At 39.5% G+C, this 27,432-nt stretch overlaps 1 protein-coding gene across 1 annotated transcript in view; it reads left to right on the top strand.

Moving 5' to 3' along the window:
- The window catches only part of COG6 (component of oligomeric golgi complex 6), a 94,067-nt gene that overhangs the window by 56,212 nt on the left and 10,423 nt on the right, over positions 1-27,432 (top strand). The window contains exons 14-17 of the mRNA XM_023749162.1: positions 16,892-17,023; positions 17,362-17,529; positions 20,939-21,046; positions 23,146-23,199. Coding sequence (XP_023604930.1) covers positions 16,892-17,023; positions 17,362-17,529; positions 20,939-21,046; positions 23,146-23,199 — 462 coding nt within the window. The remainder of the gene's footprint in view (positions 1-16,891; positions 17,024-17,361; positions 17,530-20,938; positions 21,047-23,145; positions 23,200-27,432) is intronic.

The following is a 27,432-nucleotide window of genomic DNA, read 5'->3' as shown; positions in this document are numbered from 1 at the left end:
TGTGCATGACAGGGGGCAGCGCCCAACCCCCTGATTGGCCCTGCTCTGTGCGTGACATGGGGTGGCGCCGCAACCTCCCGTTCAACCCTGCCTTGAGTGTGACAGGGGGCGGTGCCCCAACCCCCCAATCGGCCGTACCCTGAGCGTGACTAGGGGTGGCATTGCAACCTCCCGATCCGCCCTGCTCTGTGCATGACGGGGCAGCACCCCAACTCCCCAATCGGCCCTGCTCTGAACCCGACCAGGGGCTGCACCTAGGGATTGGGCCTGCCCTCTGCCACCCGGGAGCAGGCCTAAGCCAGCAGGTCATTATCTCCCGAGGGGTCCCAGACTGTGAGAGGGCACAGGATGGGCTGAGGGACCCCCCTCTCTCCCCCAAGTGCACAAATTTTTGTGCACCGGGCCTCTAGTCTATCTATATAAAAAGCCAGAGACTGTAACGCCGTCACGACCATAATGACCTAACAACTAGTCGCTATGACACCCACTTCGGCCAGCAAACCAGCCTGATCTGGGCCGGATCACCCCCAACACCCTGATCAGGGCGGGACCAACTGGCCAACCGCCTTGGCTGGCAGAAATTTGGGGTCCAGGGACCTTGGAGTTGCTTGGTCTCAGTCTTGGGCTGCGGCATGGGCAAAGCTCTCCTTTGGCGGAAGTGGACCCGGGATCAGGGTGCTGGAGTTGGGGAAGGGATGAGGAGTCCCCACGAACCATGCACAGCACCTGGGTATCTGGCCCCGGTCAGAACAGCGGCAGGAATAGGGGCTGCGGGGCACAGGGGACAGCGGCACACAGGAGCCAGGAGGTGCGAGGCCCAACGTGGGCTCTTACCCCACTCCCTGTGTTCAGCAGCACCAGCTGGTGGGCCATGATGTGTAGCGAGGCACTGGGCCGCAGATGGGAGGGAAAGCAAGCCAGGAGGGCAAGGCCTGCGCCGGACAGAGCCCCGAGCAGCATGGGTGGGGCTGGAGCTGGAAACCCTGGAGAGGTGGGTAGGGCTGCAGCCCCACGCCTTTTCGGCCTTGGCCTTGGAATTCAGAGGTCAGCCCCACTTCAAGAGAGAGGATATGGTGGAGAGTGGTAAGGCCACAGGAGGGATAGGAAATGTTGTAGCCATCTTCGGGAAACATAGCTGCCACGGTCTTCAGTAACTATGAACAGATAATCTTTGGTCTCCCTTCTATAGAAGAGGAAGCTGAGACTCAAAGAAGGGAGCCTTCCGCAACACCTCACCCACTTCTCATACCTGACCCTGTGCAGCATTGTTTTTGTTGAAAGTAGAGGATCCAAAATGTTTTTAGATCTTTGCTATTTTAGGCAGGAAAGAATTTAGCACAGGGAATTGGTGCTTGGGAAATCATCAGAGAGCTGGAGGAGTGGGTATTAGGCTGGGCCTCCAGGAAAGACTCCCTGGCCAGCGGGAGGAGCTGCACCCTCAGCCACAACTGAATTCTAGGACACGCTGGCACAGTTGTGACCTGGGGATCCGGAAACTGCTGTCCCTGCAAGTGCCTTCCAGCTCCCACAAAACAGGTCACTGGGCACTGCCTCTGCCACAACTGCCTGTGCACAGCCTGGATTCCGCTGCAGAAAACCTCCACATCTCTGCAAACATGATCACCAGCAGCAAACAGCCCAAACTGCAGGAAGATGCCGCTGCCCCACTTCTGCTTTCAAAATATTGTGCATCCAATCGGCAGAAATGAATTCATATCCAGAAACCTAGCTGCAAAGAAGTTTGGGCAATTTCAGACTTTCATCTAGGAATGAGATCTTGCCAATGTACCTCATGTGCCTGGTATTGATAAAAATGAGGCACAGCTGGTGGGACTTAGTGGTTGAGCATCGATCTATGAGCCAGGAGGTCATGATATGATTCCTGGTCAAATTTTGGGCTTGATCCTCAGTAGGGGCGTGCAGGAGGCAGCTGATTAATGATTCTTATCATTGATGTTTCAATCTCTCCTCCCTTCCTCTGAAATCAATATATATATATTTTTAAAAATGGGGTCATGCTGTATATATGTGTTTCACTTCATAGATCACTAATGTCTTTCCTGTTAAAACCATACTTAGAGAACATTATTTATGTATCATTCATTTTAATTGATCTCAGAGAGAAGAAGGGAGAGAGAGAAACATTGTTCTGTTGTTCCTGCACTCACTGGACTGGGTATTGAATCTGCAACCTGTGTATGTGCCCTGACTGGCAATTGATCCACCACTTTCTGGTGTATGGGATGATGCTATGCTGGTACCCTGACCCCAAATTCCAGCCTCCAGAACTGTGAGAAAAATACATCTCTGTTGTTTAAGCCACACAAATTTATGATATTTTGTTACATCTGTCTGAGCTGACTAATCTATCTATACTAATAAAAGGGTAGTATGCTAATTAGACCAGGTCAACCAGACATCTTTCAGTCGTCCTTCTGGACAAAGCCACGGTGGCGGGGGCCGAGGTAGAGGCAGTTAGGGTCGATCAGGCCAGCAGGGGAGCAGTTAGGGGTGATCAGGCCATCAGGGGAGAGCAGTTAGGGCAATCAGGCAGGCAGGCAGGTGAGCAGTTAGGAGCCAGCAGTCCCAGATTGCAAGAGGGATGTCCGACTGCCGGTTTACAGGGATCGGGCCTAAACCGGCAGTCAGACATCACCCCAGGGGTCCTGGATTGGAGAGGGTGCAGGCCGTGCTGAGGGAACCCCCCTCCCCCATGCATGAATTTCGTGCACTGGGCCACTAGTAATCACTTAATTTGAAAGCCAAAGATAAAGAATCTTGCAAGCAGCAAGAGAGAAATGATTTGTCATATAAAATTATCAGAAGGTTTTTCTTCAAACTTAGGAGGCCAAAAAACAATGGCAGATATATTCAGAGTGCTCAGAGGGGTTGGGGGGAAACACATGTCAACCAAGAATTCTATATCTGGCAAAACTGTCCTTTAAGAGTGGAAAAAAATTATGACATTTCCAGACAGGCAAATGCTGAGAGAGTTCATTGCCACAAGGCCTGCCATGCAATAACTGTTCAAGAGAGTCCTGTAGGATACAATGAAAGGATGGTAGACAGCAACTCAAGCTAAATGAAGAAATAAACATCTCAATAAAGGGAAATACACAGGCAATTCAAAGATAGTATTGTATTAAAGATTTGTAACTCCACTTTTTGTTTTCTATATGATTTAAAAGACTGATACATAATTTTAAAAATATTAGTCTGAAAGCTAGTATTGTAACTGGTTTGTAATTTCATATTTTGCCTTCTACAGAATTTAACAGATTAATGCATTTAAAAGTATTAGTTCATATTTGTGGACACACAGTGTAAAAAGATGTAATTTTGTGACATCAGCAACCAACAATGGCAGGGACATAGCTATAAAGGAGCAGAGTTTTTGTATGTTATCGAAGTTAACATACCATTAAAACATTTATAAATTCTAATTAGAGTGTTATGACTTTACAATGTTAATGAAATCCCCATAATAACCACAAATAGCTAAAGGATATAGATAAAAGGAAATGAGAAAAGAATTTAAGTGTTTCACTTAATACAAAAAATCAACTTAGAAGACAGTAATGCAAGAAGTTAGGGACAGGCCCTGACCGGTTTGGCTCAGTGGATAGAGCTTCGGCCTGCGGACTCAAGGGTCCCAAGTTCGATTCCGGTCAAGGGCATGTACCTTGGTTGCGGGCACATACCCAGTGGGGGGCGTGCAGGAGGCAGCTGATCAATCTCTCTCATTGATGTTTCTAACTCTCTATCCCTCTCCCTTCCTCTCTGTAAAATATCAATAAAAATATATTTTAAAAAAGGAAGTTAGGGACAGAAAAGACTATGAAGTATACAGAAGATAAATAGTAAATGACAAAGTAAGGCTCTCCTTATCAGTACTTATTTTAAATGTAAATGGATTAAACTCTCTTATAAAAAGACAGGTTTCTATACAGCAAGAAGATACAACAATTAAAACATTTATATGCCTTTAATAGACCAGAAAAATATGTGAAGCAAGAATTGACAAAATTGAAGGGAAACTACATCTAAAATAAGAGTTAGAGACCTCAGTACCCCTTTTGCAATAACAGACACAACAACTAGTCAGAGGATACTTAAGTAAATAGAGGAATTAATACAATAAACCAGTAAGATCGAACAGAAATGCACAGAACATTATATCGAACAACAGCATACATATTCTTTTCAAGTGCACATGGGTCATTTATCAGGATAGACTATATGTTAAGCCACATGTTATCTCCTCTGGCCACAACGGGGTGCAGTTTGAATCTATAACAAGGAAAACTAGAAAATCCGCAAATTTGTATAAATTTAACAACATTTTTTAAACAACCAACCAGTCAGTGGAGACATCACAACAAAAATTAGAAACTACTTAGAGATGAATGAAAATGAAAACAACAACCCAAAACTTATGGAATGCAGTGAAAGCAGTGTCAATGAAAAATGTATAGCTATAAATGCTTACATTAAAAAACAAGAAAAGCTCAGATCAAAAACCTAACTTTATAATTTAACTAGACGGAGAACACACTAAACCCAAATCTAGCAGAAGGAAGGAAATAAAGATTAGAGCAGAGATTGATGAATAGAAAAACAATGCAGAAAATTAATAAAGTTAAACTGTGGTTCTTTGAAAATATCAATGAATTTGACAAACCTTTAGCTATATGGAGTAAGAATAAAAAGAAGACTCAAGTTACTAAAGTCAGAAAAGAAAGTGTGGACATTACTACCAATCTGTGGAAATAGAAAGGATTTTAAGAGGGTATTATTGAACAACTGTATACCAACAAATTGAATAATCTAGATAAAATTGACAAATTTCAAGAAATACAAAAGCTACCAAAAACAAATCATGAAAAATTAGATTTGAATTGACTTATAACTAGTCGAGAGATTAAATCAGTTAATAAAAAATCTCTTTAAACTAAAAGTTCCAGACCTCATGGCTTCACTGGTGAATTCTATCAAACATTTGAAGAAAAACTAGTATTAGTTCTTAAACCTTTTCAAAAAATTAAATAGGCAACACTTCCTAACTCATTCTATGAGGCCAGCGTTTCTCTGATACCAAAGCCTGAAAAAGACACTTTAAGAAATGGAAACTACAGATCAGTATTCTTTATGAATATTGATGCAAAAATCATCAGCAAAATATTAGCAAACCAAGTTAAGAAGCATATTAAAAGATTATAGATCATGACCTAGTGGGATTTATTCAATGGAATGCTAGGATAGTTCAGCATATGAAAGTTAATGTGATTATCACTTTAACAGAACAAAAAAAAGAACCACATGATCATCTCAGTTGATGCAGAATAAGCATTTGACAAAATTCAACACCCTTTCATAATAATAATAAAAAACTCAACAAACTAGCAACAGAAGGAAATTATCTCAACATAATAAATACCATATATGAAAAACCCACAGCTAACCTTATACCTAATTATATAAGATTGAATACTTTTGCTTTAAGTTTGGGAATAAGGCCAGGATGCTTACTTTCATCACTTCTGTTTAACAGTACTGGAAGTTCTAGCCAGAGCAATTAGTTAAGAAAGAGAAATAGCCCAAGTGTCCATAAGTAGATGAGTGCTTAAAATAGCTATTCAGGGAATACTGTACAGCAGTAAAAAAAAGAAGGATTCTTACCCTTTAAGATAGCATGGAGGGACCTGGAGAGTATTATGCTAAGTGAAATAAGCCAGTCAGAGAAAGACAAGTATAACATGATCCCACTCATGTGTGGAATCTAATGAACAAAATAGATACAGAGACATAGAAGCATGGAACAGACCGTGGAATCTCAGAGGGAAGGCAGGGGAGGCTGGGTGGGTGGGAAGAGATGAACCAGGTAACTTATATGCATATATGGATAATCCATGAACACAGACAGTAGGATGGTGAAGGCCTGGGGTGGGGGGTGGAGGCAGGTTAGAAGAGGTCAATGGGAGAAAATAGAGGGCAGAAGGTACTGATAGTTATTTTTTTGTGCTTTCACTAAATGTACGTGCACCAGAGAGCCAGGCAGTGATTTAGGAGTGTAGGGGGCCGATCAGGGACGGTACCGGTTTGGGGGAGGGCCGCGGGAGGTTGGCCAGCCAGCCCCTCCCCCTGGTTGAACCCCCGGTTGAACTCCCAGTTGAACTCCTGGTCAAGGGGATAATTTGCATATTAGCTTTTTATTATATAGGATGGGTATAGAGTTTCAGTTTATAAGATGAAAAGCTATGGAGATAGATAGTGGTAATGGTTGCACATTATGAATATATTTGGTACCATTAAACTGTACACTTAAAAATGGTTAAGGTGATTAAATACATTTCCTATAATCCAATTCACAAGGGACTCAGTAAATACTAGTTACATGAATAACTGGTTCACTTCATTTTCTATTAGTCTGTGATCTATCATTATCTTGCCATTAACTTTCAATCTCAGTTACCCTTGTTAGTTTATCACACTTACTTTGCAAAACTACCCTTTATTAATTTAACTTTTCAATTTCTTCTTTGTGTACTGTGACTGCTGAGCACTGTTAAAGAAAATCATATAACCACACAAACTGAAGTCACTAAAATTCAGTCTCTGGCATTAGTGAAGTGTTAAGGACATGTAAGTCCAGCAGTCTTACATGTCATTAGGTATCCACTCATATTTACTTCCTTTCACCCATTTCCTCAAATCTACCATACTACCTCCTATGAAAACCACCAATATCATCAAAATTTGTATCTCATTGTTTTTTTTTCATTTGGATTTCAGTGCTTCTAATGAGAATGAATGTTTTTAAATCGTTTATTAACTTTATGAATTGCTTGTTCCATGTTCTTTGCCATTTTTTTTCTACTAAGTTAAATATCTTCTTGTTATTTTCTGTTATTCTTTATACATTAAGAATATTAACTGTCATATATATTACAGGTATTTTATCATTTGCCTCTAAATTTACCAGTTGTATTATCTGACATGTCACTTTTAATTTTTACATAGTAAAATGTAATGTGCTTTTTATTTATTTTCTTTTTATTGTTTCTCCCTTGGGAGCATGCCATACTTGAAAACTTCCTGACAATAAGAAAATATATTTAGAATTTAATATCTGCTAAAGTTAGCACCTATCAGTGGGAAAATGTTAAATTATTTAATAAATTCATTTAAATTATGTTCTTTGATCTTTCTATGGTTTCACTTTTATATCAAATTTACTAGAAGCCCAAAATTTTGTGCACAAAAATTTGTGCACTCAAGTGGGAGCGGGGAGGTCCCTCAGCACAGCCTGTGCCCTCTCGCAGTCTGGAACCCTTTGGAGGATGTCCATCTGCTGGCCTATGTGCTTTCACTCCCTCAAACATGAAGTTGAGATTGGAGTATGATAATGTTTATAGTTTTTATGTTGCTTATATCTACAACCATTTCAAGTTTCTTCCAATAATTATTAAATTTTAATGTCCCATATTTTATATTACTTATATCTTACTCTGTAAGCTGGCAGTCAGACATCCCTCTGGCAGCCCAGGAGTCCTTGGGGGATGTCCACTTGCCAGTGGGGAGTGAGCCTAAGTTGCAGTCGGACATCCTTAGCGCTGCTGAAGAGGCGGAAGAGGCTTCTGCCACCATCGCTGCTCTGGCAACCGTCAGCCTGGCTTGTGGCTGAGTGAAGTTCCCCCTGTGGGAGCACACTGACCACCAGGGGGCAGCTCCTGCATTGAGCGTCTGCCCCCTGGTGGTCAGTGTGTGTCATAGCGACCGGTCATTCCCAGTCTTTCTGCTGTTAGGGTCAATTTACATATTACCCTTTTATTATATAGGATAAACCTGCCTGATGTTTATTTTTATCCATGCTGGGAAGGATCTTATTTATTTTTCCCAAATGGTTATCTATTTATTTTATTTTATATAAGAAAATCACGAGGTCCTTATATATTTTATTTCTCTTGTACAGTTTAAAATGAAAGTTGCAAGAAAATTGGAAAATGTAATGAATAAAAACAGGCAAGTTTTCAAGATGGCATCTTCCAGTTAACACCTAAAATAAAATAGGGTTATAACAGGGAAAGAAAGTAATTGCAATTTGAACATATGAAGTACCAATTATTACTATATTCCATGTGAGTTTATAGCAGTGAATGGGTTATGACTATTTTTATTGTTTACTATTGTCATTATTATCAACTAGAGGCCTGGTGCATGAAATTTGTGCACGGGTGGGGGATGTCCCTCAGCCCTGCCTACACCCTCTCCAATCTGGGACCCTTTGGGGGCTGTCCAACTTCCGACAGTCGGACATCCCTCTTACAATCCGGGACTGCTGACTCCTAACTGCTCACCTGCCTGCCTCTTACAATACGGGACTGCTGACTGCTGGCCTGATTGACGCCTGCCTGATCGCCCCCTAACCGATCCCCTGCTGGCCTGATTGACGCCTAACTGCTCCCCCTCAACTGCCCTCCCCTGCAGGCCTGGTCACCCCCACTGCCCTCTCCTGCAGGCCTGGTCGCCCCCAACTGCCCTCCCCTGCTGGCCTGGTCACCCCCACTGCCCTCCCCTGCCGGCCTGGTCACCCCCACTGCCCTCCCCTGCCAGCCTAGTCACCCCCACTGCCCTCCCCTGCTGGCCTGATCGCCCACAATTGCCCTCCCCTGCTGGCCTGTTCGCCCCCAAATGCCCTTCTCTGCTGGCCTGATCGCCTACACCTGCCCTCCCTTGCCAGCCATCTTGTGGCGGCCATGTTGTGGTGGCCATCTTGTGACAATGCGGGGCAGCCACCTTGTGGCAGCCATCTTGTGACGACGTGGGGTGGCCATCTTGTGATGGTGCCGCGCGATGCCACCTAGGCTTTTATTATATAGGGTAATTGTGCCCTGAAATGTTTTCCTCAGATGTGAATTGGACCATTCAGGTATTTTTTTTAAACATGAAATTGAGATTGGAGTATGATACTGTTTATAGCTTTTATGTTGCTTATATCTAAAACCATTTCAGGTTTCTTCCAATAATTATTAAATTTTAATGTTCCATATTTTATATTACTTACATCTTACTCTGCATATTATAAACCATTCACTTCTAAAAACATTCTAGCCTTTTAAAGAAAATAACATTTGTTCCAGGTTTGTTTTCATTATTGGCAAAGCTTGCAAATGGAGATTTCTGTTAATATAATTTTAAGTGGATAGTAATATTGCTAATTACAATAGCTTTTAATTTTTTTAATCCTCACCTGAGGTTATTTTTTTCTAGTGATTTTTAAACAGAGTGGAAGGCAGGGAGGAAGCGGAGGGAGGAAGAGAGAGAGACAGAGACAGAGAGACAGACACAGACTGACCTTGACATGAGAGAGATACATCGATAGGATGCCTCCTGCTGGAGATTGAACCTGCACCCAAAATCAAACCTGAGGGCCTTGGGTCCACAGGCTAATGCTCTATCCACTCTAACCAGCCAGGTCAAGAACAATAGCTTTTAAAATAAAGGTATAGCGAAAGGAGAATTCTTTTCATATAATTCCTTCTGTGCTTTTAAAAAGACCTATTTGGGACCTAATTCTTTATCATTAAAAAAAAAAAAAATTCAAGAACATCAATTTGTTGAAAGATGTGCCTTTTCCCTAACAAAGCATTTTTAAGCCCTTGAGTATTAAAGAATATGTACTTCCTTCCTGGCTCTCCTAAAACATTCTACAAATGTTTCATAACTGCAAATCTGGCCAAATCTAAGGAAAATATGTATCTATACTGCAAAAGACAACACCATATCAATATAAGCTAGACAACATTTTCTATACTTCTTTTTACTATAGTAATAGTATAATTCTAATTTAAAAGGATACAGTATGTCTTAAATGAAATCTATATCAAATTAACAGTAGTTAGGATTAATTTGCCCAGACCTCTGGAATAAAAACCCAAATGGTCCTTTAAACAAATTGTGATTTAAATTCTAGGATATAGTTACTGTTTAGAATTTCTTTCTACTGTTTAAAGTATTGTACATGGGCCAGCAGCTTGGGAGCTTATTAGACATGCAAAAATCTCAAGTTCCAGCCCTAAAGCAGAATATGAATTTAACAAGATTCCTTGGCTATTTATATGCAAGTTAGGGTTTGAGAAGTGCTATTCTAACTTTGAGTTAAACATTATGCCTCACAGATTATTCTTCCAGGAAAACAAACAAAAACATTGTGTGCTTGGCATGTGTGGCCAGCTTCAGGTTAACCTCTAGCTAAGATTTCTGAGAGTTAAAGGAAAATCATGACAAAAGTAGAGGTAAAGGTCAAACAAAGAAAGAAGGAGCTATTTATTTGTAGGGCAAAAGTTTAGATTTTCTTTAACATTATTTCCCACCAGTGTGTAAAATTTTTATCATTAGCTGGAGTCCTGGCCCAAGTAGCAGTGATAATATTAACACCTCTTTCTCCCTCACGTCACTCTGAGGATGCATCTGCCACTCATTTGCTGGTGCTGACTGGTTTTCAAGGAAGTAGAGTGTAAAGAACTTGGTATTTGCTGCACACCTTAAAACTGCTTAGAATTTCTGTATTGTGATTATTGTCATACATGAAGTTCATAGAATTTGTTTGTTTTTAACAGTTGCTATAACTTCCTATAGTTCTCTAAATCACAAAGTCCACTTAATTCTAGTGTTTGATCTCCACAGCGCTATATGTAGATACACAAGGTCATTATGAAGTAAGCACAGGAATGGGAGGGATATCAAAGAAATAGACTTGTGTTGTATAAAGATTAACCATTAGAAATTAATTTCACTTAATTAAATGAAATTACATTGAAGTGATGGAAGGATAGCAATATATATGTATTGTTTCCTTTTTATTGAATTTATTGAGGTGACACTGGTTAACAAAAGTAGAAAGGTTTCAGGTGCACAATTCCACAACACATCATCTGTACACAGTATTATGTGTTCACCACCACAAGTCAAATTTTTCCCATCACCATTTATCCCCCCTATAACCTCCTCTACCTACCCCCACCCTGGCAATCACCACACTATTGCCCATGTCCATGAGTTTTTTCTCTTTTTCTCCTCTGTCTGTTATTTCTACAAAAGAATTATAAAGTCATAGATCTTGTTTATCTAATAACTGCAATACTTTTCACTTTGTTTAAAAGTATGATTCTGGGAGGCCAGGGGTAGGTCAATGGGGGAAAAAGGAGACATATGTACTACTATTTGTAATACTTTAAAAAATAAAAATTGTTTTTAACTGAAAAAAAAGTTGCTATTAAGAAACAGGAAATGGAAAACTTATCAGAGCACAGTTTAAAGTGTTAATTAGAAAAAATAAAACTTAACACTCTACTGAAAAAAAAAAAGTATGATTCTGACCTGTTGCTGATCTGAGGGATGTGTGTATAGCATCTTATAGAATGGCAGTTGTTGAATGAAGTGAGTTCAAGTAGTACCCATTTGTATTATTTACCACTAGGGGCCCAGTGCATGAATTCGTGCACCTTGAAAGGAACTGTGGGCCACGAGGCTGTGGTGGGCACAGGGGTGGGTCTCAGCCCATCCTCCACGTCCCCGCCAGGCCCCTCCTGCTGTGGCCCCCAGTCCCCTGTCTGCCGGCAGCCCTGCTCCCACCACCGCTCCCATGCACTGACGGCACTGGCCCCGCTCGCACCCGCTGACGGTGCAGAGTGATTGGGGCTGGCTCCAGCAGCGGGTGCTAGCAGTGGCTGCTGCCCCGATCACCCCTCAGGAGTAGGGGGAGGTGAAGAAGCCCTCAGGGGTGATCGGGGCTGGCAGCTGCCGCTCGCACCCGCTGATGGTGCCGAGCGATTGGGACCGGTGCCAAGTGCTGGCAGCGGTTGCGAATGGAGGCTCCAGTGCTGGCTGCAGGTGTGAGTGGGGCCAGTGCCTGCAGTGGGTGCAAGCAGCAGCTCTGGTGCTGGCAACAGGTGTGAGCAGGGCTGGCGCCGGCATCATGTACGAGCGTTGGGCGGGACAGCAGCATGGGAGCAAAGAATTTCCAGTAACCACGAGAGGCTCACCTCTATGACAGTGACTGGTGCCCCACCTTGATCTGGCGCCCCCACTCACCTGCTCCACCATCCCGCCATGGCTGATGCCCGCCATGTTCTGTGCTCTGCTGCCTGCTGCCAACGCCTGCCATGTTCTGCGTGCACCCCCTGGTGGTTAGCACACGTCATAGCAACCGGTTATTTAGTTGTTCTGCCATTCGGTCTATTTGCATATTAGGGTTTTATATATATAGATCAGGTCTAATTATGACAGGGTATGACTTTTGCTTAAATTTGCACAGCTTTTAAAGACCTTAATTCAAGGGGATGAAAAGATTTTCAGCTTTCCTGCATCTGTGCGTAAGATTTCTATCATTGGTCTTGTTTTGAATGGCAATTTAAAAACTTTTAAATAATTTTTGAAAGATATTCTCTAAGTTCTTTTGTTTCTAAAAGCCACTATGTTGTCATTTATAATTAAAAAGAGAGAATTACACATTAAACATCTAAGATCTTAATGATGTAGTATTTGTAGTTATACTAAAGGTCTACACCAAACCTACCTTTCCTGGAGGATTTAGTAAATTCTTGGTTATTATTTTTTCTATTTATGAAAGGTATTTTGAAACTGAGACACACACATTTCTCTGATGTATGTGGCTCCCTATTCTAAATTAAAGCTGTTAGACTTCTGGTGAATCTTATGATTTGTAGATATTTCACCGAATAATTTTTATATGAGTAACTTCTGTTCATTTTACATTACTTAGGAATATATATGAATTAATATGTTATAACTGCATATTTTAATTAAATTTATAAACTTATGAATATACTTAATTTATTAAATAAATGTTTAATTTTATTTTAAAACTTATGAAAACACAAAGAAGAGACTAACAATCTCCCATACCTTGTCATTCGGCATTAACTGTTACTAACAGGTTGGCATGTTTTATTCAATTCTGGGAACAGGGATCACAATTTTTGTAAAATTGATATGCATTTACTCATATTCACACCATGCAGAAAGGCACAAAGGTGAAAGTTTCTAAAATCTTTCAACTTGGAAATAACAGTTAACCATCAGTTTAACAACATTCTAGTAGATACTCTTTAAAAATGGATGAATGGCCCTGGCTGGTGTGGCTCAGTTGGTTAAGAGTCTCCCATACACCAGAAGTTCCCCATTTTGATTCCCAGTCAGGACATATGCCTGGGTTGCAGGCTGGATCCCAGTGCTGGGGAGTGCTGGAAGCAACCAATTGATGTTTCTCTCTCACATTGTTGTTTCTCCCTCTCTCTTCCTCTTTCTCTAAGACCAATAAAAATATTTTTTTTAAAAGCCCAAATGGGGAAAAAATATCCTTGGGTGAGAATTTAAAAAGGGGGGGGAGGGGTAAATGGATAAAATGACTTTTATAAAGATGACTTTATATTCTGAAATTTTTCTTAGGTCAAATTTATTTGCATTTAATAGAAAAGGGGAAATAAAACTGAAGGAGGTATGAAATTTGAAATAAATATTTCCTTTATGGGAGATATTTTTCCTTCAGTTTTTTCAGTTTTGGCTTTATGTATTTTGGGGCTCAATTATTAGGTACACATCTATCTATATAAAACCCTAATATGCAAATTGACCGAATGGCAGAATGACCAGCGGAACAACCGGCTTCTATGACATGCACTGACCACCAGGGGGCAGACGCTCAGCGCAGGAGCCTTCCCCCAGCCCTCAGGCCCCTACTGGTGGCGGTGGTGGGTGGCGGGGCTGGCGAGCGGGCAGTGACAGGCCAGCCAAGGCAGGTGCGAGCGGGGGCCCCCGATTACCCCACAGATCGGCCCTGATCGCCAGCCAGGCCTAGGGACCCTACCCATGTACGAATTTCGTGTACCGGGCCTCTAGTATTTTTATAATTGTCATATCTTTATGATAATAAACATTATAAAAATGTCCTTTTGTTTCTAGTAGTAGTTTTTGTCTTTTGTCTGAAATTACTATAGCCACTTTGGCTCTTTTGATTATTGTCTGCAAAGTATATATTTTTTTCCATATTTTTACTTTTAAGCTTTTTGTGTCCTTAAATCTAAAGTGTGTTTCTTGAAGACAGCATATAGTTGGGTCAATGTTGTTGTTGTTTTTAATCCATCTGCCAGTGTCTGCTTTTTGGTTGGTACGTTTAATCCTTTAACATTTAATGTAATTTCTGATAAAGTAGCACTTATATATGCCATTTTGTTACTTGTTCTTGTATTTCTTAACTTTTCTTGTTCCTCAGTCCCACCATCACTGCCTTCTTTTGTGTTTAGTAAATATTTTCTAGTATGCTACTTTAATTCCCTTATTGTTTATTTAAATATGTGTGTGTGAATAGTTTGTTATTTTCTTAGTGGTGGCCTGTGAACTACAATTAAATATCTTAATTTATAACTCTTTAATTTTGATTAATACCAAGTTATTTTCAATAATATACAAACGTTTTAATAATATACTCCTATATAGACCTATTATCCTCTTCCTTCATGGTATTATTGTTTTGAATTATGTCTTTTTACATTGTGTGTTCACCAACATAGATTTATAATTATTGCCTCATGCAATTGTCTTTTAATTAAGATAGGAGAAAAAATGGGAGTTTCAAACAGAAAGTACATTAGTATTGTCTTCTATATTTACTTATGTCAGAATCTTTAATGGTGTTCTTTATTTCTTCATGAGAATTTGAGTTACTGTTTAGTGTCCCTTCATTTTAGCCTGAAGCATTGATTCCCTTTAATGTCTTGTAGAGCAGGCTTACTAATGAAGAATTTTTGTGTTTTTTGGGAATTCCTCTTTCATTCTTAAAGAATAATTTTGCTGAATGTTAAATTTTTGGTTGACAGTCTGTTTCTTTCGACTCTTGCATGTTTCATCCACTATCTTCAGGTCTTCATGTTTTCTGATGAGGAATCAGTTGTTAATCTTATTGAGAATCCTTTGTTCATAATGAGTTATTTCTCTTAATGCTTTTATATTCTCTGTTTGTCTTTTGACAGTTTGATTATGATGTATCTCAGAGCAGATCATTTTAAGTTTATTGTACTTGGAGTTCATGAATTTGGATGTTTAGATAGATTTTTAAAAATCAAATTTGTGAAGTCTTCTGCCATTATTTTTTCAAATATTCTTTTGGCATCCCTTCCTTCTTCTGAGATCACTCATTTTACTTATGTTGTTAATGGTGTACCAGCGTCTCTGAGGTGCAGTTAATTTTTTTTGTTGATGTTCTTTTTTCTTTGTGTTTCTCAGACTGGATAATTTTAATTGACCTATTTTTGAGTTCACTGATTATTTTTTTCTGCCTGCTCAAATCTGCTGTTGGTTCCCTGTAGTGAATTTTTAAAAATTTAGTTATTGTGCTTTATCATCTCTATTTCTCTATTGATATTCTTTATTTGGTGAGACATTGTTCTCATACTTAGGTTTATTAACATGGCTTCCTTTAGTTCTTTGAATATATTTAAAATAATTGGTTTAAAGTTTTTGGCTTCCAGCATTTAAACTTTCTCAGGGAAATTTCCTATTGACATTTTTTTTTTTCTGTGCATGGACCATAATTTTTTGTTTATTTGCATGTCTGATAATTTTTTGTTTTAGTTGTTTTTATGAAGGAGAGAGTATTTTTAGAGATCATACTTTATCATTTCTGCTGATATCACTTATGTATTAGCTTTTATACATAAAATATTCTTAATATAAATCAGATATTTTAAAATTCTTATGCCTTTCTGTCTGCCTGACACAAGACTGTATGGTCTGCCCAGCTGGTGTGGCTCCGTGGATGAGTGTTGGTCCATGAATCAGGAGGTCTTGTTCGATTCCTTGTCAGGGCACATTGCCTGGGTTGCAGGCTCAATCCCCAATAGAGGGTGTGCAGGAGGCAGCCGATCAATGAATCTCTCCCATCATTGATGCTTCTATATCTCTCTCTCTCTTCCTTCCTCTCTCTGAAATCAATAAAAACATATATATTTTTAAAAATACAAGTATGCTACATGGACTTCTAAGTATGGGATTTTGTTTCACTTACAAATCTATGTTAATATTATAAGTACTATGAAAAATGTTTGCTTTTTAAAATTCATAGGCACCTCTTTTTGGCTATCATGATCCCAGCAAGTAGGGATAATGAAGTTGGCATACCTTTCAGTTAGTAAATGTCAAATACTCTATTCAGTAGTTTAGATGCAACAATTCCATTTAATCCTTACAGAATCCCTCTGAAACTCCGAGAAGGTAAATAATTTTTACTAGGACACACTACTAGTAAGTGGTAGATCCAAAATGTAAAATTAATCTCCTTAACTCCAGAGCTTAAGATTTTAGTGGCTGTGTTACACTTTTTCTGTGAAGTGTATATGTAGCCTTATGGACAAGTCTCCTGACAATTGCCTGGGGCACTTGTTGAAAGATGAGTTCCTAGACCCCAAACCTATACATATTGAACCAAAATCTTTGAGATTTGGTGTCTCTGGATTGCTTTTTTCTTGTAACTTTGGCTAAAAGAAACAAAACAGTAGGCCACTTCAAATTTGTATGAAAATATTATTCTACAATTCAAAGAACACTAAATTTTCTCACAGTTTTTTGAATTTTAGACGTACAAATTCTTTACTTCTGTGATATATTAATTCTGAGATAATTAATAAAACTTTTTGTTTCACTTTCTGTGTTGATTGGGATAATATAAGCTATTGAAAAATTAATTGATTTTCTAATGTGCCAGCCAATGCTTTATAACTTTTGCATGTATTATTTTACTGTGAACTGTCATTTATTTATACATTAAAATTTAGTTGAAAAATTAAAGCAGTGGATAAACCACACCTTATTTTAGGTTGAACTCCCACCACCTGATCTTGGACCAAGTTCTGCATTAAATCAGACACTCATGTTGTTGCGTGAAGTTTTGGCATCTCACGATTCTTCAGTTGTACCGTTAGATGCCCGTCAAGCTGATTTTGTGCAGGTATGTTGTAAATTTGTTTTTAATTATTGCTTATTACTCTTCTATTATAAATTCTGTTGAAATTCTGGTATTTTATGATCCGTATATTTTGACAAACTTTTTCATTGATTTTTCTTTCAAATATTAAATTAATCCTCTTTAATTTAAAAAATATTCATTCCGTTATGCTCATTTAAAAAAGTATTCTGATTATTATGCCATTTAATCTTTTCTTATGTGATTCTGTAAGTTGGCACCCTTCAAATTAGTTTGGCTTTCATTCTGAAGTGCCATTAACCCAGGCATGTATCACTGATTGGGAATTAAATAATACATTTTATTTTATATTTCATTTATAGGTTTTATCGTGTATCTTGGATCCTCTCCTTCAGATGTGTACTGTGTCAGCCAGCAATTTAGGCACAGCTGACATGGCAACTTTCATGGTCAATTCACTATATATGATGAAGACAACATTAGCTCTATTTGAATTTACTGACCGACGTCTGGAAATGCTACAGTTTCAGGTTAATGTTGCCATAAAATGACTTCACTGTTATGGAATCATTTTTCCATACATGATCTCAGTTACTAGCTGTATGCCCTAATTCCTATAAACTCTTCGTTATAGTCTGATGGAAGGCTGCTCTCTCTCTCTCTCTCTCTCTCTCTCACACACACACACACACACACACACACACACACACATTCAGTCTTTTAGTTTTGTTTTGGAGAAGTCAGAATATGTAATGGGTAAGATAGTATATTCAAGCCACAGTATGTGGTGGTAGAATGAAGCTTTTCTGATTAATTTGAACATTCTATATGCAGATTTCAGTTTCTGAACTGTAAGTAATAATATGCTATGGTGTGGCTAGTGCAGAAGATGTTATAGATGACAATTATATTTTTATCTGTGTATAAACCAATGTTAGGCAAAACATTACAATTTGTTATACCAATCACTCTCTTCCTTAAACCAAATGGTATCTCTCAGGATTTTATAAAATGGCTAAAACGAAGCCTTGTAGAAAATTTACCAGATACTTGAATTCTGATTTTGAAATAGTGATTTTTGGTAGATATAATTTTTTAAAATTCTGAATGTTGTGTTACCACAAGTACATAAACAGTTTGGCAGTGGCTATAGTAAACATTCATTTGTAAAGTTTTGGGGTTTTCTGAGGAATGAGTGTGCTCCATCTAAATTTGTGATATTTTCTATTTAAAAAGAAATATAATGAAGTGTGATTAATTTTCCTTTCTTGCATAATGTTTTTATATAGAATTAGTAAATTTCTTTTTAAAATATTAGTTTTTACTGTATCACTAATTCAATTTCAAATTCTTTCATTTGTCTAAATCTTTTTCTAGGTATTTAAGTATATCAGGTATTCATCAATATGTTTTATCACCAATTACCTGCATTTCTTAAATATTCATAGACTTTTTTTTTTGCTTTTCAAGAGAGCAGGCCCCACTATGTAAGTGCTTAAGTGTGCACTTGCATTCTTCTTGTTGATAGGCTGTTGACTGGTCCCAGTGGCATGGACCAGCCCATAGTGTGCGAACGGATTATACAAGGATGTGGATACTGGAAGACATGGTTTTTTAGGCCCCGCAAAGTAGCAGTTTACCTTGTTGAGTAAAAGATCCTTGATTTTCAGACCTTTTCTATTAATTCTATTAATTTTCTTCTACTCTGACTCAGCTTCACTTAGTCTTTCAAGTAAAAAGTCCAGGCTAGTCTTTTTCTCTTTTGTTTGTGGCAATCTGTTTTATCCATCTGGAAACTTGTGAGGATGTTCCTTTGAGTTCATATATTTCCTCAGAATATTTTTTGGTATATCTCTTTTTCCCTTATTTTTATTTTGGACTTTTCAGAGCCATTTGAGTTTGAAGATTTAACCCTTTCTTTTTCTCAATAAAGTTTGTATTATCTTTAATTAATTATTACTTGTCCATCTGTTACTTTTTATATTCTGAAGCTCCAGTACTTATTTGACTTTATCTCTTGAGTCTGTCTTCTAATTTCTTTTTAAATCTCTTCACTGTAATCTATTTCTTTGATGTTTATTCCATGTTACTTTTCTCCCATTTTTCTTTCAGATAATGATTTGGTTCTTATCAGTAACTCTTTAATTAAATGTTTACATTTGCCCATTTCATTTTTCTTTGATTCTCAGTAAGTCTAGTAAATAAGGACTCATTTTACATACTTGGGCATTCACTTAAAAAAAATAAAAGTACTCTGTGTCTTTCAGTAATGTTACCTCAAGAAGAGATACCTGCCCTAACTGGTTTGGCTCAGTGGATAGAGCGTCGGCCTGCGGACTGAAAGGTCCCAGGTTCGATTCCAGTCAAGGGCACATGCCGGGGTTGTAGGCTTGATCCCCAGTAGGGGGCCTCCAGGAGGCAGCTGATCAATGATTCTCTCTCATCGTTGATGTTTCTCTCTCCCTCTCCCTTCCTCTCTGAAATCAATAAAAATATATTTTAAAAAAAAAGAAGATATACCTGTTCTGATTATTCAGATGTGTTTCCTCTTAGAAGCTATTCACCTCTTTTAAATTAGTTGTAAGTTTTTTTAGGGGGAGAGGTTCAGCTATTGGAGTTACTTAGTCAGTGGCAAGCATTACGATGATAATAGCAGTTAGTAGTGTACTGTGTTACTGGCAAACTGGTAAAACTGAGGGAACTTCCTGGTGAGGAATAGAAGGAAGACCTCCAGACTCTCAGGCCTGTACTGGTAAAATTAAGGGAACAGCAGATTTCTTCCCACTAGGAAATACTTCAACCCAATAGGTAGTTCCCTTCTGTGGCTTCTGCCTCTGGCTTCCCAAAGACAGCACAAAGCAGATAGCACATACAAGTCATTTCTGCTACCTGGGTCTTAGGGAGCTCTTGAACCTGAAATCTTTAACCAACCTTCCTCAACTCTCCCCTTGTTGTCACAGACCTGCTTTCTCCTCAAGAGAACTTACTGCCTCAGCCCTAATGGGATTTACTTCAGGCTTTTCCAGATGGCGTATTTGAGTGTTGGAGTCAGTCCAGCAAGTTAGGAGGGTGAGGGAGTGAGGAGGTTAGGAACATCAGGTCCTTATTTTCCCAGAATTCTTACTAAGTATTTTATTTTACACTGCCGTTTGTTAGTGTTTTTGTTTGTGTTTTACTTATTACAGCTTTTTTTAAAATGTATTTTTATTGATCTCAGAGAGGAAGGGAGAGGAAGAGAGAGATAGAAACATAATTGATGAGAAAAAATCATTGAATGGCTGTCTCCTGCATACCCACTACTGGGGATCAAGCCTGCATTCTGGGCAACCAGGTTTGACCAGAATCGAATCTGGGACCCTTCAGTCCGCAGGCTGACGCTCTAGCCACTGAGACAAACCGGCTAGGGCTTATTACCAGATTTTAAAAGAGCTGAGAAGCAACTCAAAATTTTGAACTCGTGGCTAGTCTTGGGATCCTCTTTGATTATCATCTTTATCATCTGCCTTTCTCTCCTTTTTGTAGAAGCACTTCCTCTTTAGGGGAAGGAAATGCCTTTGTTACAGAAGCAGTCCCTGTGCCCTACAGTCTGGTATCATAGCCACTTCAAGAAACAGCCCCTTGGTGAAGAACTAAGACTGCAGGATAGTCTACTTCTACTCTCATCAGTCTTATAAGTCTTTTTTTAAAAAAATATATTTTATTTATTTTTTACAGAGAGGAAGGGAGAGGGATAGAGAGTTAGAAACATTGATGAGAGAGAAACATTGATTCAGTTGCCTCCTGCACACTCCCTACTGGGGATGTGTCTGCGACCAAGGTACATGCCCTTGACCGGAATCGAACCTGGGACCTTTCAGTCCGCAGGCCGACGCTCTATCCACTGAGCCAAACCAGTTAGGGCAATCTTTTAAAATATTTTTTTATTGTGTTTTATTTTAGATTGAAGCACATTTGGACACACTTATAAATGAGCAAGCTTCTTATGTTTTAACTAGATCAGGATTGAGTTACATCTATAACACCATACAGCAACATAAACCTGAACAGGTAAGCATGTGGATGTACCTAATTAGAGAAATACCTCAGGTTAGAGTATGGGTTCTAGAGCTAGACTTTGGTTTGAATCTTGGCTATGCCACTGTTTTCACTAAGAAAATGACGTATCTCCATTTCTTCTTTTGTAGATCGGAGGTAATAATATGTGCTTCAAGGGGTTGGTCTCAGATTAAATGAGATAATACATGTATAGTTCTATGAATTATCTTTTTATTACAGACAGTTTGGGTTAAAAGTAATGAAAATATTCAAAAATTAGTATAAAACATATAAAGAATATTCTGGAAAATATTATCTATATTTTTAACTATATATTAACTATATCATTATCAGTTGATTGAACTCATGCATTACTATATGAATAGCAGTCATCCCTTCTTTAATTTAGCAAATCATGGTATATTACTTTGGAAAGGTAAATACTTCTGGGGCCAGCATATGCTCTTATTAAGTTATAGAATTCCAATAGAAATAGATAATGGAGTGGTAGAAACCCTTGAAAATTAGGTAAGCATCCTTCTTTAAAAAGCAAAAAACTCTTTTAAATGATGTCAACATGAAAACTATTTTACAATGGGGGGATAAGTACACATATGTAATACCTTAATCAATAAAGAAAAAAAAAGAATATTTTATATCCCAGGAATTCTTAAATGAAGCTGTCAAAAATCATGTTATAAATTTTTTCTTTTGATAAAGCAATAAGCAAATTTCTTCCAGAAGGAACCAATGCTGTTGTGTTTTTATACTATATAAAATTGTCAAAGTTTAACGCTTAAAGCCTCTATGTCTCATTGCCATTCTCTAACTGATTGCATTTTTTTTTGCTTATCTGAGATATCCTGATTTTTCCGTTGTTAATAAACATGTGCTTTTTACTATCTCCAACAAATATTATTGAGTGCCTTTCTGCTACTTATATAAAAATGAACATATCATGATCCCTGTTATAATTAAGGTTGAAGAGATGATACTTTAGTTCTTTGGAAATAAGCTAAATTTCCAAATGTGGGCAATTCACTAATGGAATATCTATACTAACAAAAGGGTAATATGCTAATTAGACCGGGTCGACTGGCCATCTTCTGGTCATCCTGCCTTCCTTTTGGAAAAAGCTACAGTGGCGGGGTCCGAGGCAGAGGCAGTTAGGGGCGATCAGGCCGGTAGGGGAGGGCAGTTAGGGGCAATCAGGCCGGCTGGGGAGGGCAGTTAGGGGTGATCAGGCATGCAGGCAGAGGGGTTAGGGGCTATCAGGCAGGCAGGTGAGCAGTTAGGAGCCAGAAGTCCCAGATTGTGAGAAGGATGTCTGAGGGGTCCCGGATTGAAGAGGGTACAGGCCGGGCTGAGGGACCCCCCCTCCTGTGCATGAATTTTGTACACTGGGCCTCTAGTCTGTATTATAAAAAGCCAGCAACTGGAACTCCGTAATACCAGAAACAACCAGTCGCTATGACGCCCACTGCAGCCAGTGAACCAGTCCAATTCAGGGGTGGGGCCAGCTGGCCAGTCCCCACCGCGGCCCTTCCCCCTGGCCGGCCCCGTCCCTGATAGCGCCCCCCCCTCATCCCAGTAGGAGGCGGGGCCAGCCGGCCAACCTCCTACATCCCCTCTCCACTGCCAGCCCCACCCCTGATGGGTCCCCACCACCCCGATCAGCCTGCAGCCCCCCACCCCGGCCAGCTCCACCCCCAATTGGCACCACCCACACCAATTGGGGGTGGGGCTGTCCAGCCAACCTCCCACAGCAGAGCCCCTGGCTGCTGACCCCTGATCGGCCCTCCCACCCCAATCGGGGGTGGAGCCCACCAGCCAATCACCCTCGGCCCCTCTCCCCAGCCAGCCTGGCCCTGATAGGGCCCTGATCGGGGTGGCCGGCCCGGCTAACCTTCTGCCATCTCCTCCTCCCGACAGGCCCGGCCCCAACCCACCTGATTGGGGCTGGGCTGGCTGGACCCCACCCATGCACGAATTCATGTCCTGGGCCTCTAGTAATTTATAAATGAACTGAAATGCATAGCATGTTTTTTGTATTTTGTTTCCTTTTCTTTTTTGTTTATTTATTTATTTATTTATTTATTTATTTATTTTAGGGTTCTTTAGCTAATTTTCCCAACCTAGATTCTGTGGCACTGAAGGCTGCAATGGTAAGTCCATAATAAAGCATTTCAATATAGGTTTCCTTACGGAACATTATTCTTTTTAAAAATTTATTATAATTTTCAATTACAGTTTACATTCATTGTTATTTTGTATTAGTTTCAGGTGTACTGTATAGTGATTAGACAATCATATACTTTACAAAGTGATCCACCTGCTATTTTAAGTACCTGCTTGCATGATAAATATTTATTACAATATGCTGTACTTTACATCCCCATGACTGTTTTGTAACTAACAGTTTGTACTTCTTTATTTCTTCACCTTCTTCAACCAGCCCTTCAGTTCCCCTCCCCTCTGGCAACCATCAGTCCATTTTCTGTGTCTATGAGTCCATTCCTGTTTTGTTTGTTCATTTATTTTGTTCTTTAGATTCCATGTATGAGTGAAATCATATAGTATTTTTTGTTTTCTGTCTGACTTATTTCACTTAGCATAATATCCTTGAAATTCACCCATTTTGCAAATGGTAAGATTTCATTCTTTTTTATGGCCAAGTAATATACCATTGTATATATCTACCACAACTGTTTTATCCATTCATCTTTTGATGGGCACTTGGGTTGCTTCTGTAGCTTGGCTATTATAAATAATGCTGAAATGAACATATGGGTGCATGTATCCTTTTGAATTAGTGTTTTGGGTTTCTTCCGGTATATACCAGAAGTGGAATTGCTGTGTCATAAGGCAGTTTCATTTTTTAATTTTTTGAGGAACTTCCATACTGTTTTCCTTAGTGGCTGAACCAATCTGCATTCCCACCAACAGTGCATGAGGGTTCCTTTTTCTCTACATCCTCACCAACACTTTTTTTGTTGATTTATTGATGAGAGCCATTCTGACGGGAGTGAGGTAATATCTCATTGTGGTTTTAATTTGCATTTCTCTAATGATTAGTGAAATTGAGCATTGGCTTCTCTATGTTGTTGTTTTTGGAGAAGTGTCTATTCAGGTCTTTTGCCTATTTTTTAATTGGATTGCATGGGGTTTTTTATTTTTATTTTTTGGTGTTGAATAGTATGAGTTCTTTATAAATTTTGATATTAACCCCTTATCAGAAATAGAATTGGCAAATATCTCCTCCCATTCATTAGGTTCTCTTTTCATTTTGTTGATGGTTTCCTATTCTGTGCAAAACCCTTTTAATATGATGTAGTTCCATTTGTTTAATTTTTTTTTGGTTTCCCTTTCTGGAGGAGATATGACAGAAAAAATAATGCTAAGAGAGATGTCAAAGATTTTGCTCTTTGTTTTTTCTTCTAGGAGTTTTATGGTTTTGATTCTTACATTTAAGTCTTTAATGCATTTTGATTTTTTTTCAGTATATGGTGTAAGAATGAGTCCAGCTTCATTTTTTGTTTTACATGTATCTGTCTAGTTTTCCCAGCACCATTTACTGAGTAGACTACCTTTAACCCATTGTATGTTCTTGTCTCCCTTTTAATATATTAACTAGAGGCCCGATGCACGAAATTCATGCACTCGGGGAGGGGGGGTGTCCCTCAGCCCGGCCTGCACCCTCTCGCAGTTCAGGAGCCCTCGGGGATGTCTGACTGATGGCTTAGCACTGCTGTGGAGGCAAGAGAAGCTCCCACCACCGCCGCTGTGCTCGCCAGCCATGAGCCCGGCTTCTGGCTGAGCAGAGCTCCCCCTGTGGGAGCGCACTGACCCCCAGGAGGCAGCTCCTGTGTTGAGCATCTGCCCCCTGGTGGTTATTGCATGTCATAGCTACCAGTCGTTCTGCCGTTTGGTCAATTTGCATATTAGCCTTTTATTATATAGGATTGGTTATATACATGTAGGTTTATTTCTGGCTCCATTCTCTTCCATTTATCTGTGGTTCTGTTTTTATGCCAGTACTATACTCTTGATTACAATAGTCTTTATATAGTTGGATATCAGATAGCATATAAATTTTAGGATTATTTGTTCTAGTTCTATGAAAAACGCCATTGATTTTTTGATAGAGATTGCATTGAATCTGTAGATTGCTTGGGTAGTATGGACATTTTAGTGATATTAATTCTTCCCATCCATGAGCACAGTGTACATATGCTTACATTTGTTTGTATCTTTTTCAGTTTCTTTAATGTCATAATTTTTTGAGTATAGGTTTCTTACTTTCTCTGTTAGATTTATTCCTAGGTTTTTTAAAAAATGCAATTGTAAATGGTATTGTTTTCTTACTTTCCCTTTCTTATAGCTCATTATTGGTATATTAAATTTCAACCAATTTTTGAGTATTTATTTAGTACATTGCTACTTGACTTTATTTATGAGTTCTAGTAGTTTTTTGGTAGAATCTTTAGGGTTCTCTATATACAGTATCATGTTATCTTCAAATGACAGTTTTACTTATTCCTTTCCAGTTTGGGTGCCTTTTATTTCTTCATGTCTGATTGCTGTGGCTAAAACTTCCAATACTACCTATCCAATATAATAAAAGTGTAATATGCAAATCGACCAAACAGCGGAACAACCAGTCACTATGATGCACACTCAATGCAGGAGTTGCCCTCTGGTGGTCAGTGTGCACCCACAGGGGAAGTACTGCTCAGCTACAAGCCGGACTGACTGCTGGCGAGTGCAGCGGCCCGCTTCCGCAGCAGCGCTAAGGATGTCCGACTATAGCTTAGGCCCGCTCCCTGTGGGGAACGGGCCTAAGCCGTTAGTTGGACATGGCCCTAGGGCTCCTGGTTTGCGAAAGGGCGCAGGCTGGGCTGAGGGATCCCCTCCCCCCAATGCACGAATGTCGTGCACCAGGCCTCAAATATATATATATAAAAGCTTAAGCGACCATTATGACCTAATAACCATAATGACCAGTTGACCAGTCACTATGTTGCACACTGACCACCAGGGGGCAGATGCTCAATGCAGGAGCTGCCCCCTGGTGGCCAATATGCTCCTGCAGCCCACCTCCCACGGACCCGTCCCTCCACTGGCTAACCTCCCATGGCCCCTTACACCATCTCCTGGCTGGCTGGCCATCCTCCTGTGACACTCCCACCTTCCCTGGCCAGCCAACCTCCCATAGCCCCTTCCCCCGTCCAGCCCCCCACATTGGCCTCAGTCAGGGGGCTGGCTGGCCAACTTGCTGTGGTCCCTCCCTCTGGGCCCTGATTGAGGGGACCAGCAGGCCAACCTCCCGTGGTCCCTCCCCCAGGGCCGGCAGCCCCCCCCCCCCCCCCGATAGGCCTCGATCACCGGCCAGACCAAGGGACCCCACCCGTGCATGAATTCATGCACCAGGCCTCTAGTGTTGAATAAAAGTGGTGAAAGTGGACATCCCTGTCTTGTAACTTATCTTACAAGGAAACATTTTTAGTTTTTCCTTATTTAGTATGATGTTATCTTGCGGGCTTGTCATTAATGGCCTTTATAATATGGAGGTATGTTTTCTATATTTCCATTTTGCTGAGAGTTATTCCCATAAATGGGTGCTGGATATTCTTAGATGCTCTTTCTGCATATAATCCTGTGATTTTTATCCTTTGCTTTGTTTATGTAGTGTGTCACATTAATTGATTTGTGGATATTGAACCAATCTGGCATCCCTGGAATAAATCCTATTTGATCATGGTGGGATCATCTTTAGTGTATTGTTGGATTTGATGTCCTAGTATTTTGTTGAAGATTTTTGCATCTATGTTCATCCGAGATATTGACCTATAATTTTTTTTTTTTTGGTAGTGCTATCTAGTTTTGGAATTAGGATAGTGCTGGCCTTGTAAAATGAGCTTGGTAGTCTTCCTTCCCTCAAAATACTTTTTGGAATAGTTTGAGAAAGGTAGATGTTAGTTTTTCTTTGGAACCATTCATTTCAGGACTCTTGTTCATTGAAAGGTGTTCTTTTTTTAATCATATTTTGCTGGTCATTATCAGTCTGTTCAGATTTTCTATTTCTTCTTGATTTAGTCTTGGAAGAGTGTATCTTTCTAGGAATTTACCCATTTTTCCAGATAGTCTGATTTTTGACAGATAATTGTTCACATTATGTTTTTTATAATCCTTGTATTTCTGTGGTGTCAATTGTCACTTATATTTCATTTCTGATTTTATTTACTCTGCTGTTCTCTCTTTTTTTAATTAGTCTGGTTAAAGGTTTTTTAATCTTGTTTATCTTTTCAAAGAATCAGTCTTCGGTTTCATATATATAATAATAAAAGTGTAATATGCTAATTAGACCAGACGTCCTTCTGGATGACCTTCCAGACGAT

The sequence above is a fragment of the Myotis lucifugus genome, unplaced genomic scaffold, assembly GCF_000147115.1.
Source record: "Myotis lucifugus unplaced genomic scaffold, Myoluc2.0 scaffold_7, whole genome shotgun sequence".
NCBI classification, from domain to species: Eukaryota; Metazoa; Chordata; class Mammalia; order Chiroptera; family Vespertilionidae; genus Myotis; species Myotis lucifugus.
The sequence above is the reverse complement of the archived record's forward strand: the minus strand, read 5'-3'. Positions and strand labels throughout refer to the sequence as shown.